The sequence below is a fragment of the Varanus komodoensis genome, unplaced genomic scaffold (genome assembly GCF_004798865.1).
Source record: "Varanus komodoensis strain SLA01 unplaced genomic scaffold, ASM479886v1 scaffold61, whole genome shotgun sequence".
Taxonomy (NCBI): domain Eukaryota; kingdom Metazoa; phylum Chordata; class Lepidosauria; order Squamata; family Varanidae; genus Varanus; species Varanus komodoensis.
In genome coordinates this window covers 2,622,257-2,637,998 of record NW_025336236.1, presented here as the reverse complement: position 1 = coordinate 2,637,998, position 15,742 = coordinate 2,622,257, and the positions used below count along the sequence as shown (strand labels likewise).

The following is a 15,742-nucleotide window of genomic DNA, read 5'->3' as shown; positions in this document are numbered from 1 at the left end:
AGTTGGCTGGCTTGACCTCTGGAAGTAAGTAGCAGACTGAATTTCTATACAGCTTCTGGAGAACCCCTAACCTTTCCTTAAGCTTTGGCATTGTTGGCAGGATTTAATTTTGGCCTGCCATATGCTCAAATGATAGAAGAAACGGGAATAAAAGTGGAGGGTTTGGAATGTGGTAGATGTTGGGAAAGTTGAATAGGCTTTAATAGAAGTATTGAAATTCCAGTCCTTCTAATGATGGTGTTGCCTGACATAACTCTAGTATTTTGAACATCTTTGAGGTGAATACAATTAACCCGTTATGCAATTGGAAAAAATGGGCATTATATTTTCCATGGAAATTGTGCTATTTGCCTCTTAATGCTAGATAATGGATAGTTTAGCACTCATGCTAAAAGTCAACAATAGTTAAAGTAGACACTGTCACTAATGTCCTGTTAGATTTAAAAGTGGTGTGGAGGAATTGCTATTAAAGAAATGCAAAGCTGAAGTCCCCTCAGATAAACGGAACTCAATTTCTTCTGGATAGGGAAGCGAATTCCATGAGCCCAAGATGGACTGAGAGATGCTTGCTTGGTGACCACCACCCCACCATGCCACAAGGCAAAATGCTTTTGAAATTCAAGGAATTTTTTTTCTGGTGGTATAGCAGGAGACATCTTTGAAGAACAGAACATTCCACTAGATTAATATATGCCTCTCTGTGGTTGAAGTTTAGATTACTCTGCTAATTTCAGTGGGTCTATTTAACTTTGTTTTTCAATAATGAATAACCTTACACTTCTGTGGAGTTGTTTTTAAAAACATGTAATTATACAGCTCCAAATTGATATAGAAAGGCCATTGGCAACTAATATGTTAACTGAACAAACAACAGTTGTATTCAAATTAATCTAGAGATTGTCAGCTCAGTCTAGATATTATCAGTGTTAAACTGCATGTAAACTCAGCGTTGTACCTATGTGTAGTAATCTGGATTCTGTGGTATTGGTCATTGTAGAAAGATTAGGTCACTTGCACAAGTTTAACACTGTAGGTACAGAAGAAAAGCAGAAATACCAGACACCATCCTAAACAGTTGGCAACTGTGGGATTCTTCTAGATCCATGCTATGCATGCTTAAGTAATGGTAAAAATCTGTGGAGATGAGTCCTTGATAACTGAACACAGAAATGCAGTTCTTCTGGTATAGTGAAATGTGGTATCTGTATTTTTTCCAAGACAGAAGCTATTCTTCAACACAGTGCCTGATGATGAATGCTGTAAAGAATATAAGAGCTTTGCTGAATCAGACTGAAGACCCCTAGTCCGGATTTCTGTTCACACAGCCAAATGGCTACCTATTGGAAGCTCACAAGCAGGATGTGAGTGCAACAGTGCCCTCAACTTGAATGCTCGAGTATCATTGTAAATCAGGATTGGTCCTAATAAAAATAATGGTTGTGTTCCCGCTTGAATTTGTGTCTATGGCTGCTCTCACTGTCTTCTGACATTTTTGCATACTGACTTGGAAAGTTTAGTGTGAATGTTCATAACCTGTCAAGCATGCCAATATAAGCCATGAAAGTTAAATTAGATTCTACTTGGGAACAGGAAACAGAGACAACAATAGTTAAGCTTTAGCAGCCAGCGCAAATAGTGTGCTGAATGTTATTGAGGCTAGCTGCCTATTACATTTACAAACAAAGAGAATACCAAAATGGCACCATAAATATGGTTGCAATCTACTGCAAATCATCCGCTAAAGTGGTATTATGATTCCTCTTGAAAGCTGAAAAACCAGTCTAGTAGTATCAAATGTATTACTATTCCAGTGAAGTCTTTGCCATACCCTTTCCTTTTCCCTTACAGAGCATAGTAGAAATTTGAGATGTTTCAAGAGGGAGCTATACAGATGTATAATTTCCAGGACTGTAGCGCAATGCCACTACACTGATGAGCAGGTGTTACACATAAGTCATATTTGCATTTCTAGCCTTGCCCCACCATTGTCTTCAGACAGCTCTCTTGAATTCCTTTGAATGTACATTAACAACCTATACATTGTACATTTATCCATATACTTCCCTCTCCCTCGCTTTTATTGTTTGCATTTAAAAAATTTACAAGAGAAAGCAATACTAATTCAGAATTTTCAAAGTAAGTTTGTGGACTAAAGATGCACATGTGTTTGTTTAATCCAGTGGTCTCCAACCTTTTTGGGCTGCTGTCCCCTTTCCTCTTGGGCAACAGCCCTAGCGCCTCCATCCTTTTTTCTTTGTATTAGGTCTATTGCTCTACTGCAAATTTAAAGCAGCCAATCATTGCTGCTCTGGATCTTTCCATTGTTCCTAGGGGGGCAGGACCATTAACGGGGAATTACTGATCTAAGCAATGGATGACCACCTGTTCACCTGTATTTCTTTGGCCTTTTCTTTGGATGTGCATTATCTCCTCGGTGTAGATGCTATGAGTGAGAAGATGGACCATTTACTATTTTCTATGGATTAGTGAATGTGCAGAATATACAGATCACCATTAGTTGGAATGGGACAGAATGCTGAACTGTACACCTTCCTGTGATTGGAATTTACAATTAAAGGTAATGAAAGCCAAGGTTTTAATATGCTTCTCCGTTTTAGGCATTTTCTGTGGCCATTCAACCCCCCGCCAAAAAACCCCCCAACAAAAACAACATCAAAAACAAAACACCAGGGCAGGGGAAAACAAACTTAATTTACATTTAATAGGCAGCCTAACCAACTGCAGTGATGTCTAGGAGCCTAATCTCTGACAAAAACTCTCAGGAAAAATGGTTGAAAATGGTGCCAGTGTCCTACGAGACTAGAAAGAAAGAATGCAATGGAAGATAGAACTGAGGAATGCATCCTGATGACAGTCCACGGGTGGGTGATGACCAAGGAATTCAAACAAAAGTATAGCTTATTTTAAAGTAACACTTGTATGACTTAGATGCATTCTATTAAAAGCAAATCTTTAACAGACGAGAGACTCGGTGCAACCCCTGCAAGTTTAGAAAAAGTCCTTACGACTCCCAGTATTCTCTGGTCAGCCTTGCTAACTGGGGAATTGTGGCAATTGTAGGGCTCCCTCCCCCACTTAAACATACACCGGATCGCTCCTTTAATTCACTTATGTTCTGACATGTTGGAGGGATTTATTTATTTCAATTCTATACTCGTACCGTAGTCGAAGCTCTCTGGGCCGTTTACAACAGTAAGTAAAAACCTGCGGATGGAGAACATGGTGGGCCCCGCCCCATGCCAGTATTTCAGCAGATGTTCCCCGCTGGGCAGCATTTTTCTGTGGCAGGACAAGGCTATGAAATTCAAGCAAACCGTGCGCGGGGCCACCACTATTATGCACCCGCCCCCACATTTCCACACAGTATTTGCCCTCTCCCTCGCTGCGCCAGCTTTTCGTCGGGAAAGGCAAGGGCGAGCTGAGCCCTGACGAAGCGCTGCCTCAGCGGTTCTGGGGAGAACTGGGCTTGCTCGTCTCTCGGCTTTCGCCCACCGAAAGATAGGCGGGAAAGCAAAGCGGACCGAGCCTCTCTCACAGAACGCCGAGCGGATCTTTTTCCTCAAAACCGCTCAGGGAAGAGGAGCGAGCAACATCACCACACGGCAGCTCCGCCCATCGAGTCCCACCACTTTCTCCATTACCGCTTTCGGTCATTTTCGTTGGCTTCCGTCGGCACACGATCCGTTTCTCTTTTTTGCCACGCCCCCTCGCCCGCCGGGTTTTTTTTTAAAGGTGCGCATGCGTCGACCTGCCGGGGCCTACGAGGCGGGGTTGGATCGAAGTTGTTGTGGAGCTGCTAGGAGCACGTGAAGAGAGCAACGTCATCATAAACATTTGTAGCCAACATGGCGTCTCATGCGGGTGGAAAGGTAAGAGGAAGGGAGGAAGAAGACGCTTTCTCGATTCCAGGCTGAGGGCAGTTCCTTGAAGGGGTTCTGGTAGTGGAGAAGTTCCCCGTCTCATCACCTGCCGTGGATGCTTTATTGTTGAGGAGCTGTGGCGGCGGGGGGCGCGATGACTCAGTGTTCCCGGCTAAGGAGGGACGGTGTCAGGCCTTTGGCTGACGTCCCTCGAGGAGGTGGCGTGGTTTGATTGTGTGCGGTGGCATGGGCCGTGCCTTCACCCGGTGGCGAGAGCCGTAATGCTCGTCCCGGAGCTACTGTTCTCTGACACGTGGAAGCTGCCTCGGGTAGGGGAGCGGTTATGCCTCTGCCTGTGAGGGGCGTGCAACGTGGGTTTCCTTGGACCGGAACAGTCTCATATGGCAAATTAACTTTCCTGCTATAACTGCCATTCATTCGTTTACCATTTTCAGACGCTCAAGCATTTTCGGGTCAACATGTTGCACATCCATCCCCTGAATGACTTGGAAGGCAGAGCCTATCCTCACACTTTTGCTGCTCTTGTGCTTGGCATATGGAGGAGAGCTTGGAAGTCTATCGGAAACCAGACTAATTTGTATTTTGTGATTATAGACAGGTTTCCCCTAGCCTGATATCCTTCAGATGTTTGGAGTCCAGCTCCTAGTATTCTTGTCGATTCTGGTGGCAACTCATGCGAGTTGACATCTAAAACATCTGGAGAGTACTAGGATCACACTAAGTTGTCTGCTGTGTTATCAAAATGCAGACAAAAGCAACTTGACAGAATGTTTGCTTACAGTGTTCTTTTGTGTGTGTGCATTTCTTACAGAGAAGCTTGGTAATTAATATAGCTAGCAATAAGATTAGCTATCTGGCTTATTGTAAAGTTAAGTGCATGGGCAAGTAAAATGGTTAAGTGTGGGAGTAGGACATCTGTCAAATAGGAGAACCAATTTGGATGAGTTTGGCAGTGGCAGAATGCAGGACAGGGCATGAAAACAGTGAAAATAGAACAGGGGCTAATAGGCATCCATCCCTTACTAATGCAGTGGACTTTTCACAGTGATTGCTACAATAAGTGATGTAGACCAATATAGTAAATAGAACACCGTACATGGACATTGGGTGACTGAGGCTCAAATATTCGCATAGGGTGTAATCCTAGACTTGTTTAGGTAAAAAAAGAAGTCCCAGCATTCTCCAACTAGTCATGTTTGCCAGGGTATGGTGTTGTTATAGAAGTACTTTTGTCTGAATATGTATAGAACTATACTCTGAATTTAGTGTTAAATTTGCAAGGTAACCACGAAACTTACCAGTGACTTGGAATAGTTGTCCTCTTAATTTATTATTATTTTATTGAGTATGCATTTCCTGAAACCAATTGAGTTTCTGTACAAAAAAAATAAGTGGAATCACATAAAAATAAACTAAAATAGCATTAAAAACCACAGTGACAGATACAAACCATTTATGCTGTGTGCTACCCATTGCTATGATTTAGTCAACTGGACATAAAGTAGAGTCAATGAACTCAGTCTGATTTTCTGACACCCAGCTTTGGTTTGAATTATATCTGAGGTAGACGTGGCAACACAGCAATCTATCACAAATTGTGGGAGCCAGATCTGGTCAAACATCCATGTAGTCTGTTAATAAATAGCCATGCACAGTGGCCAACCTCACAGTAGAGCATGAATTAATAAGCTTCCCCTGCTGTTGCACATCAATAGCTTGCATTTACTGGCATACTACTTCTGAAAATGGAAGGTCCATTTAGCTTTCACGGGACCAATAGTCCTTGATTAGCAAATATATGGAGTCAAGCCATATCTCCTTCTAAAGCCATCTAAGGCATTTGCCATTAGCATTTTCCTGGCACTGACTTTCATACATTAGTTGTTGCTTGTGGAAATACTTTATGTCCTTAATTTTATACTAATTTACTTTATTGGATACATAGTGTTTTCATAAGCATTTATCATATCTCCTTTTAGGGTACAATTCTGTGGCCTCCAGACAGCCATAGTATAGGCTGAAATCCTACCTGTGGCCTCAGAAATTAATTCTGAGTTCAGTGTTGGGACTTCAGCCACATAGTGCCTTCAGAATCAATGTATAAAAGTCCTGAAATCATAAATGGGTGTACAAAAAGTTAAGTAATGGGTGGCATGTTCCAGGGAATGGGAAGAGAAGGAGTGAGACTCTGCTGGGATATGAGGAATCCTGGCAGTGTCTCATCCTCTCCTCCTCTTGAGCAGAGGGTGGGGGAAGACATTGATAGCTGAAATGAACTATTTGTGTCTTTTGCAGGGTAGGAGGAATGCTAAGGTCATTCTTGCTTCCTTAACTGGGTGCCTTCAACCCTCCAAGTTCTGAGGGTTCTGAGACCTTTTGGAATTTTAGAACTTTTTTCTTTCTAAACAAGCAGAAGACAGTTATGTATCCAAACAAGCAGATCAATAGTGGATATATATACTTTCATAATTGAATATAACTTATCTTTATTCTAGATATGTATACAGGCAAGGAAACATTGATGTTTGCTGTCATGAATGAGGGCATAGGCATATCTCTTTGTTACTACGGTTCAGCATTATAGAAACCTATAACAAGTATACCCTAACATATGCCATGTGCTTCCTAGCACAGAGTAGGCACAAGTCTTCTGTTACTTCGGGCATATCTAGGCAATACTTACTGCAGAACTGGAGTCCTGTATGTTTTCCCAGTTGGACCGGCAATATCAGTAGATAGAGTGGTAGCCTTTTCTAACAGAAACCCTATCCAGTTTGTTACATCTTTGTGTCACATACTATCAGGCAGATCTGGTCACCCTGAAAAATGGTACAGGTTGGATTACAGCAGTTGGTCCTATTCTCAGTACATTAGATTGGCAAAAATACTGTTATGAAACATCTGTCTTTATTCTTTTTTTATTCTTTTAGGTTGTATATGAACAAGAAGGGGTTTCCATTCATTCCTCCAGTGGAAACGATCAGGATTCTTGGCTATCTGGGATCCTACGAGTCATAGAAAAGGTGCAAAATTTAAAAAATCATGCTGTTTCTTGTCTTTAAGCATGTCTTCTATCAATCTAGATGTCTTACTGACAAGTGTATCTCATATGTATGTAAATTAAATGAACTCTATTATTTTTATAAATAGGAAAAAGTATAACCTTATTATTGAGATGCGTTTGAATAATTACGTAATTTGTGTTGTAGGATACTGATGTGGTGGTCGACTGGAGACCAGTGGATGATTCATTAGACTCTTCTAATATACTATATGCTAGAAAGGTATGTTTACTTGCAGCAATCTTCCTTGAAAGGTGTGGAAGCTTGCTTTAAAAAGAGGCAAAATAAAACCTGTCTTTGATATTCAGAAATCATTTCTGCTTTTGCATGAGGAATTAGCATAAAAGCCTGAATTCTCTATCTTGAGTGTTGCATACAGGATTTACAGATCTCCAGACTTGCCATGAGAAGGATGAAGTTCTTTTATGTTATCATATGCTATTGGTATAGAGCAGGGATGGCTAGACTTGCTCGGTGGAAGAGCCACATGTCAGTTGTTTGAGAACTGCAAGTAGGTACCTGTGGGCAGCAGCAATGGGTAGCAAGCAGGTGCCTGCAGGCAACAGTGGTGGGGGGTTGGTGAGCAGCAGGTGGGCACTTGTGGGCATCTACAGCAGTGAGTGGCAAGCTGCCAAATAAACTCAAAGAGCTGCATGTGGCTCCCAAGCCTCAGTTAGGCCACCTCTGGTATAGACAAGATTGTTTTGACTGAAATCTATCTGGGGTTGCATTGATGACATATAGCAAGCATGATAAACGTCCATATGGCTTCCCCTTGTACTTTGATATCAAAGGTTGGAAGTGGGAACAGAGGAAAAAAGCCTGCAGTGAGGAATGAGAGGAGAGTAACATGGAGTTGGGAAAGCACTAACAGCCTGGACAAGTGAAGGATTGAATGTACTGTAACTGAGTTATTCATAAGCTTAAGGCATTTTGCTTTTTGTTTGAAACTAAAATGCTGCTGTTTCTTCTGTGTGGAAACACATCAGAATTCTCTTACTCCTTGATAGTTATTTCCACCAAAGGATGCTAGGGTTTCACTCACTCTGTCTTTTAGCTTCAGTTGGTTTTGACAAAAAGTGTAGTGCATCTTTTACAAGATCACTTTATAGTTATGGAAATTAAAATGGCCTGCCTAACTACTTTCAAGAAAAACTGGCATTCTGTTTTTATATCTTTTTTAGGATTCCAGTTCTGTTGTTGAGTGGGTCCAGAGTCCTAAGGAAAAGACTCAGCGAGGGCCAGAACATATGAACAGCTATGAGGCAGAATGGGATATGGTCAACACAGTCTCTTTCAAAAAGAAACCACAGTCAAATGGAGGTACAGAAGAATATTGTCTATCGCAGTAGAGGTCCCTTAGTTAGTCCAGTTCAGTGAGGGATGATCCCAAGTTCAGAGCTATGTATATATTGAGGACACTCCTAAGATTGTGTATTTGGTCCCTGTTTATTATAGAAGCTTTGTTGTTTGCAAAACTTTCCTTAGCTGGTATTGTTAATTATCTGTCAGTAGTGGAGACGCAGGTTCTTCGTCTCCTAATCAGAGTGAATACGAGTAAAAGGGTGTTTGTCAACAGTCAGTGTGTCCTCTCCACTTTCATTTTTCCTGACAGAATTGTTTGTATCCGAAATGCAGTTTGTTCCTTCCTTGTTCAGTTTTTTTCCCTTTAGGTTACTGTTGATTTGGGTAAAGAGGTTTGTATTTAGTCAGATTTTGGAGAACTATTATTCTTCTTTGCTATGTATACTTGCAGAACAATTATTCTTCCCCAGCAGAATAACATCTCCAGAGAAAGTAATACTACCTAATTCATTTTAAGAGGGATTGACGATGGTGGGAAACTAGTAAAGGGAGTGTTGCAGCTTAATATATCAGAAAATTATGTAGTTCAGAGGTCCACAACCATTTTGGACTGCAGACATGTTTGAGAATTTGACAAACTACTATGAATATCACCATAAAAAAACTTAATCAGTGTATCACCACTTTGGCATCTACCTGTCATGTCTATGTATATTAGGCTGTGTTTTATTCAGCAAAACTTTTTGTACCATGTCTATTTAATACTACAATATCTCTTTGATAAGGAATTGGCTAATTTGGCAAATTGCTGGATGTGCAATATGGTTAATGCTTTTTTGAACATATGTTTTTGAAATGTCCAGTAGTTTCTTTTTTTGAGCAGAAAGTTAGTACACAGATAAATTTTGGACTGGGACAGTTTTTAAGAACGTAAGAACCACACTGGATCTGACCGGGGTGGAGTCCATGTAGTCCAGCATTCTGCATGCACTGTGGCTAACCAGCTTATCAGGGGAAACCTGTTAGTAGGGCATGAATGCAACAGTATCCTTCTGCCTACATTCTTGAGCAACTAGTGTACATAAGCGTACTGGAGGTAGCATACGAGTGACAAGGATTGATAGCCTTATCCTTGCATGAACTTGTCCATTCTGCTTTTAGCCATCCAGAATTGTGGCTATCACTGCATGTTGTCGGATCTTTCATATTCACTGATGCACTTCTTTAAAATTTTAACCTGCTTCATGCACATTAGCAAATGGAAAGAGAAAGACATTCTGAATTCACCTGATGGTTGAAGGACTGGTGCTATAAAATTAGAAGAATAAATGTCTACCTCCTGTAACACATTGTCTAATAGACAGTAATGCATTTTGAAGTATTCAGATAACAATCCTAGCTTCCCATTTCAAAACCTATGTAAGAAACTGTATATGTTTATATATGCATATATATTTAAAAAAATCTTTGGAAATGGGTTGTTAGAATTTAGGTGCCTTTTTCTTTTATTTGTTCTCCATGAAGAAGCTTTGTTTACTAAAATTTGTGAACTTTTTCTAGCTGAGTGTAGAATAAGCTTTTTGTGGAGAAATGTCACTGGACTCAGTAGTACTCAGGCCATGGGGGATTAAAATCCAGAATAAACTGGATTGAGACAGATATTAAAGGAAATTATTTAATTGCCTATAGTAATAATGGCTTATTTTAGTTCTTCAGTGTGATTGTTCAAAATTAAAACTTTCACCTGTAAATATTTCTAGTAAATATATTTAGTAATTTGAGCTGTGAAGGATGTTAGAGCAACACACATGAACTGGATAGCTTATTAACAATTGTTACTACATGTTAGAACTTTAGACTGCTGTTGTAGGATAAGCAGCAGTTTCCCAGGATTAACACTATTGTTAACACATGATCTCCAGTGTGGTGTAGTCGTTAAGAGCATGGGACTGGGACTCATACGATTTGGGTTCTAGTCCCTGCTCGGCCATGGAGCCAACTGGGTGACTTTGGGCCAGTCACAGACTCTCAGCCCAACCTACCTCACAGGGTTGTTGTTGTGGGAATAAGATGGAGGAGGAGAATGATGTAAGCTGCCTTGAGCCCTTTGAGGAAAAAGGCAGGATATAAATCGAAAAATAAAATAAAATAAAAATAAATAAATCACCCCAGAGGAGTGACTGAGGCATGCTTATAGTTACTATCATAATCCAGTTACATATGTAGCTTGGGGGTTTGTCTTCTAGGCTCAAAGTACTAGAAAGCCATTATTGTTAGAATATAATAAACAGAACTGTATGCTGGATCACAGTACTAGAAATGTGTGTGGTGAAGTGGTGGCAAGTGGAATGAGTGGTGGGCTGTAATCCTCTGAATAATTTCTGTATGCTGATGTAACACTAAATAAACACTCTGGGTATAATTGAATAATCACAGTACTTTGACAGGATATTGTATCTTGATAAAGGCACAGCATAGCTAATGCTATCCTAGTTGCTGGTTGGGAAGGAAAGAACTGAATGTACCAAGACTTGAAATATGAGGAGGCTGGTCAAATGGCAAAGGTACATATAAATTGCCTTATACTGTCAGACTATTGATCCATCTAGTGCCAGTTGTCATTGACTGTATTAGGTGATATTCTCCAAAGTATTGAGCAGAATCTTCCATTTCACTGGTCTATAAATTTTGGGAAATTATCGACCTCCAAGATAAAATGTGCTAATTCTTATATAATTTGATTAGATGAATTAGAAAGCAGATGATAAAGGTGCTGGTTGGCTAAAATTTTCAAGATATTTCAGAATAAAGATTTATACACAGGCGAGTATATTTGTCTACAAGGGAGGGAGGTGTCTGATGATCGTGATACCTCGTAACTTCTCGACAAAGTATGGTAGAACAATGAAAATGGTACCACATGGAAGTGTATAAATTTATCTTTACTTTGAGACTAAAGATTATTACCTAACTGTAATTTATTGTTCTTTTATTGCAAGGTACATTTGTCTTGGTCAGATCTACACATCATACAATTACATCTGGTGGCTTGTGAAAGTGTCATTGCCTAACATTTCCAAGGAACAGTTGCATATTTTCCTCAGAATTCAAGATGCCTCAAAACCTTGTAAACAACACAGATAACTTCTGCTACATTTGTGGCAAGGTTATATTTGCATCTCAAAAAGTGCAGTATGATGGCAGTGGTAAAAAAAGGCAGACCACCTATATTTTGGATGCAAAATAGGGGATCAGGACAAGAGTTGGGCCCCTCATTATTGTTGCATTACATGTGCAACTTATCTGCGTCATTGGCTAAACAAGAAGAAAAAGTCCATGCCTTTTGCAGTCCCAGTGGTGTGGAGGGAACCCATCAATCATAGTAACAAATGCTATTTTTGCATGGTTCCCCCAGTTGCAAAAGGGATCTCAGCTTCTTGAACTCTTCAAGTGAACTGTAGAATATCCAAACATTCAATCTGCACTGTGACCTGTACCCCATGGTGAGGACTTGCCAATTCCAGATTCACCAGAATCCTACAATCTAGATTCAGATGATAAGGACAATGAGCATAATCAGACATCCCCCTCATAATTTTGAATTATTTTGACCTAAAGTTGTATTTTGGAAACGAGCCAATTAATACTCGGGACTTAATTTTCCTTTATTAGTGACCTAATTCTGGTAAAATTTAGCTACTTTCATTTCCAAGGCTTTCTCCTTGTAGTCCAGTGTTTTCTTTTAACCAGTGATTGACCATCTGAATGTATACCAGTGCTTAGCCAGCTAGAAATCAGTAGGTGAAGAGATACTATTGAAAACTAAGAATTGAGTATAGTGTGTGCTGCTATGATGCCATATATACTTACTCTCAGAAGACTGTTAATATGTTCCAGTGTTGTGTGTTGCATATTGGTTTAAAGTGAAGAAGCAAAACATTATTTTTCTTATACTTCAGATGCGACTGTCTGTACAAATGGAGGGAGCAAGTGGTCCTTCCTGTTCAGTTTGACAGATCTGAAGTCCATTAAACAAAACAAAGAAGGAATGGGGTGGTCCTATTTGGTGTTCTGTTTAAAGGATGATGTCGTCCTCCCAGCTCTTCACTTCCATCATGGAGACAGTAGTTTATTGATTCAGTCGTTGAAAAAATATGTGGTGCTGTATGAGTAAGTATTCTTAATGAAGATTCTTGAATGAAAAAACAACCTAGTTCTATAGTTTGTAAGGTTAAGAAGGAATTGATTTTTTAAAGACTAAAAACTGGCCATTAGTTAAATTCTGTTCATATTAATACCCAACATCAGTAGGCTCAATAATATGCATTCGTTGCATTTTTAAAATATCAAATTTAACAAATGCAGTGTTCCAGAGAATCTGTGGACTCCTACAGTGTTATTGCAGGATGCTACTTAACTAACGTGTTGTGTAGAAATTGAAGGCAATAAGAAATATTTCCCTGAGGAATGCTTATATTAGGCCAGTTTGCACAATCAACCAAGTTATGTTGGCTTAAATAAGCCACAGTGGCTTGTTTTAATCCCTGCCCAGTGAATTGGGCACCATTTTCCAAATTGTTTGCGTAGGAATACCTTGTCTTATGCAGAACCAGGCAGAATGACTTGTTAGAGGAATAACAACACTCGAATAATCCTAGAACAGACAATGGTTATTCGTGACTTACTTGCTCCTCAAAGAAGCCATGGTACTCAAATTTGGTCAACAGAAAAAGTTGCGCCCAGAAGAGTAAGTTGGGGAACACTTATTTGGAACGCAAGTATTGTTTGATCATGTGTACGTGATCATGTGATCTACATACATCATTGACTTGTAGATGTACTTAGAGGATCCCAGCTGATAGCCTCGTGGTATATAGGAAGAAAGATAACAGTGCATGTGGGGAAAAAGAGTGCTAGAGTAACAGTTTCCTGTATTGATTCTCTTGCCCCTGTTAGCTTTCTATGACAATAAATGAGCATGGATGCAAAATAGGGACTGCTAGCAAGGTTTGAGGTATTTTTTATCCAGTTGTTATAATGGGGTACAATGATGTTCTGCTTTCCTAGGAATAGCAGTTCAATTGGATCTCTTTTTAAGGTGGCCTTGGTTAAGCTTTACTAAGCAAAACATCCACATTTTAAAGAATGCATGTGGAGATACAAAGGTGACTCCCTATTTTTGGCTATGTTAAGAGCTTTGTATTTGGACTAACATTCTGCACACAGCTAGGCTATCAAGCCCTCTCTTGTCCTCTGTAACCCCTGAGTCTGTCTCTTGCTCACCTCTTTCCTTGATTCATAACTACGTAAAAGAGTTTATTCTAGTAACTCATCTTGGATCAAAATGGATAACCCAGATAATGAGAATGATAGTACATATCCTATCTAAATTATTTCTAGGTTGCCTTTAAGGAAGCCTTAGTAAAAGAAGATTGAACTATGGCACATAAGAAAATTAAGATTAGAACCAAAGGCCTGATGATCAGCAGTGAGGAGGGATTTTCTGTGGTGGATTGAACAAACGCTAACACCAAGATAGCATTATCTTCAGCCTTTGTTTGTATATATTCCTTAACCATGATTGTGCATCTTTGAACTACTTGTGAAAATGGACTCCTGAGCAGGTGTATTCTACTTAGCACTCAATCTGTTAGAAGTTTTTAATAGTTTTTCCAGGTACTAGTACCAAATTAGTAGTTTGAAATAGATGAAAGATATATCTTTCATCTGTTTCATATATATGTATTTGAAGGCTGTATTCATCTTAATTATGTTGGAATAATCCACATTACCATGGTAACTATTGTAAATTACTGCTCTGGGTAAGCTTATTTATTGTTGATATAGCCCAAGGCAAGTTTAATTAAAATGGAACTATTGTAAGGCATTTCTTTTCATTCTCTTGAGTTAGCTTAGTGTGATACAACATGAACCTGTTTCCTGTGCTGTATGAATAAGCCCAGGTTTGGTTTATTAACAGTCATGTCATCGGGACTGATAATATGGCCTCTTGTGATTTTCAGATGTGATCTCTTGGTGAATTTCATATCCTCTGGCACAAATGCTGCATCCTTTCATCCTGGTATTGGAAAGTGATAGCATTTATTAAAAGTCTTATCTAGAGCTTTAATAATAGGCTGTAGGTGTTCCAGGTAACAATGCATAAAAATAATCATGTTTTTGTTTCTTGAACTAGCAATAGTGAATTCAGTCATCTAATGTCCTGAATAATTAGAGATGCCAATCAGACACTTGCAGCTTTCTAACTAGGCTTTTATTTTGTGCATATACCTACACCTATATACATCTTAAATTATTGCACAATGAATGTTATTTGTAACAGTTTTGCTTTCTCAAATATAATTGTTGAATTGCTCAAAACTCTCTTTTGCTCATGGCCTCAGATCACCTCAGGATAAAAGGATCCTTGTGAACTGTCAAAGTATTCCACAGTCCTTTGAAAATCTCCTTGATGAATCAACATATGGTTTAATACAGGTCTGTATGCTCTACTAGTGTTGTACTTTTTAAGTTTATGATTCAGTTTATTAAAATGCCTCTTTCTTGAAAGTGATTAAATTCCCACACTGTTGAGAGCTTACATATATAGTCTTCTGTAGAAACAAAATGTTTATAGCTTTATAACTCATTTGTGGTGACTGTCATCTTGTAGAATAAAGGTGGGTATATTTAAAGTAAAAAAAGTAATATAATAAAAGTAATATCACTCTCTTGCAAAATTTTTCTTCACTTCTGCAGGGTTTTCCCCTATAAAGTGTTATAGGGATCCAGCCTGTTCATGTTCACCCTCCTTATCTTACATTTTAGAGGTGAGGGCAGGGGATGTAATAATGAAAATATCTGGCATTATTTTTTCTTCAGTCATTTTAAGGCTTCTGTGCAGGGTCTACTCTCAAGGAAGGGCCCGATTTCAGATTATCCTGGACACAAATCTTGGGTTATGGGGGACGGGTATAACTAAACAACTAAAATAAATTAATAAAAATAATTAAAAAAAATAAAAATAAAGGTATTGAAGATTGCAAGGATGTATGTCACTGGGATTCCAAGGCATTAAAGTGTGAGGATCTGGCACATTCTTCTTCTGGTGTGTGTGTGTGTGTGTGTGTGTGTGTGTGTTTAATTTGATTATTCCTTTTGTCCATGGGTGGATAATATTCAGTCCATGGACTAGATTGCTACCTGGAAAATTCTTGGGAGCCAAGTGCCAGCACCTTTATTCAGTTTTCTAGTCCCCACTTCCTTTCCTGTTTCATACAGATCAGCTGAGAAGGCAGGCAGCCATTTTTATCTCCATGGTGGTATGTTGGACAGTGAGGTTTAAATTCCCATTCCCAGTATGCAACACTAGGAAAAACTCATCTCTAAGTACTACTTAGGAGTAAGAGCTCTTTCTTCCTGAGGAATAGTCTCTTGGGTGCAACTTATGTCAGTTATTAATTTTGAGACTTT

The 15,742-nt window shown here is 39.3% G+C and overlaps 1 protein-coding gene across 3 annotated transcripts in view; it reads left to right on the top strand.

Annotated features, from left to right (window-relative positions):
- The first annotated feature begins 3,773 nt into the window (after positions 1-3,773).
- Positions 3,774-15,742, top strand: part of TBC1D15 (TBC1 domain family member 15) — a 29,798-nt gene continuing 17,829 nt past the window's right edge. For 2 of the 3 annotated variants that reach the window (XR_006416595.1, XM_044449829.1), the window contains exons 1-6: positions 3,775-3,890; positions 6,833-6,925; positions 7,112-7,186; positions 8,149-8,287; positions 12,229-12,439; positions 14,674-14,767. Coding sequence is in view for 2 of the 3 variants with exons in the window: in XM_044449829.1 (XP_044305764.1) it covers positions 3,867-3,890; positions 6,833-6,925; positions 7,112-7,186; positions 8,149-8,287; positions 12,229-12,439; positions 14,674-14,767 (636 nt within the window). In the remaining variant the exon portion in view is untranslated. Of the gene's footprint in view, positions 3,891-6,832; positions 6,926-7,111; positions 7,187-8,148; positions 8,288-12,228; positions 12,440-14,673; positions 14,768-15,742 lie in introns of all 3 variants that reach the window. The other variant, XM_044449830.1, reaches the window with a different exon arrangement.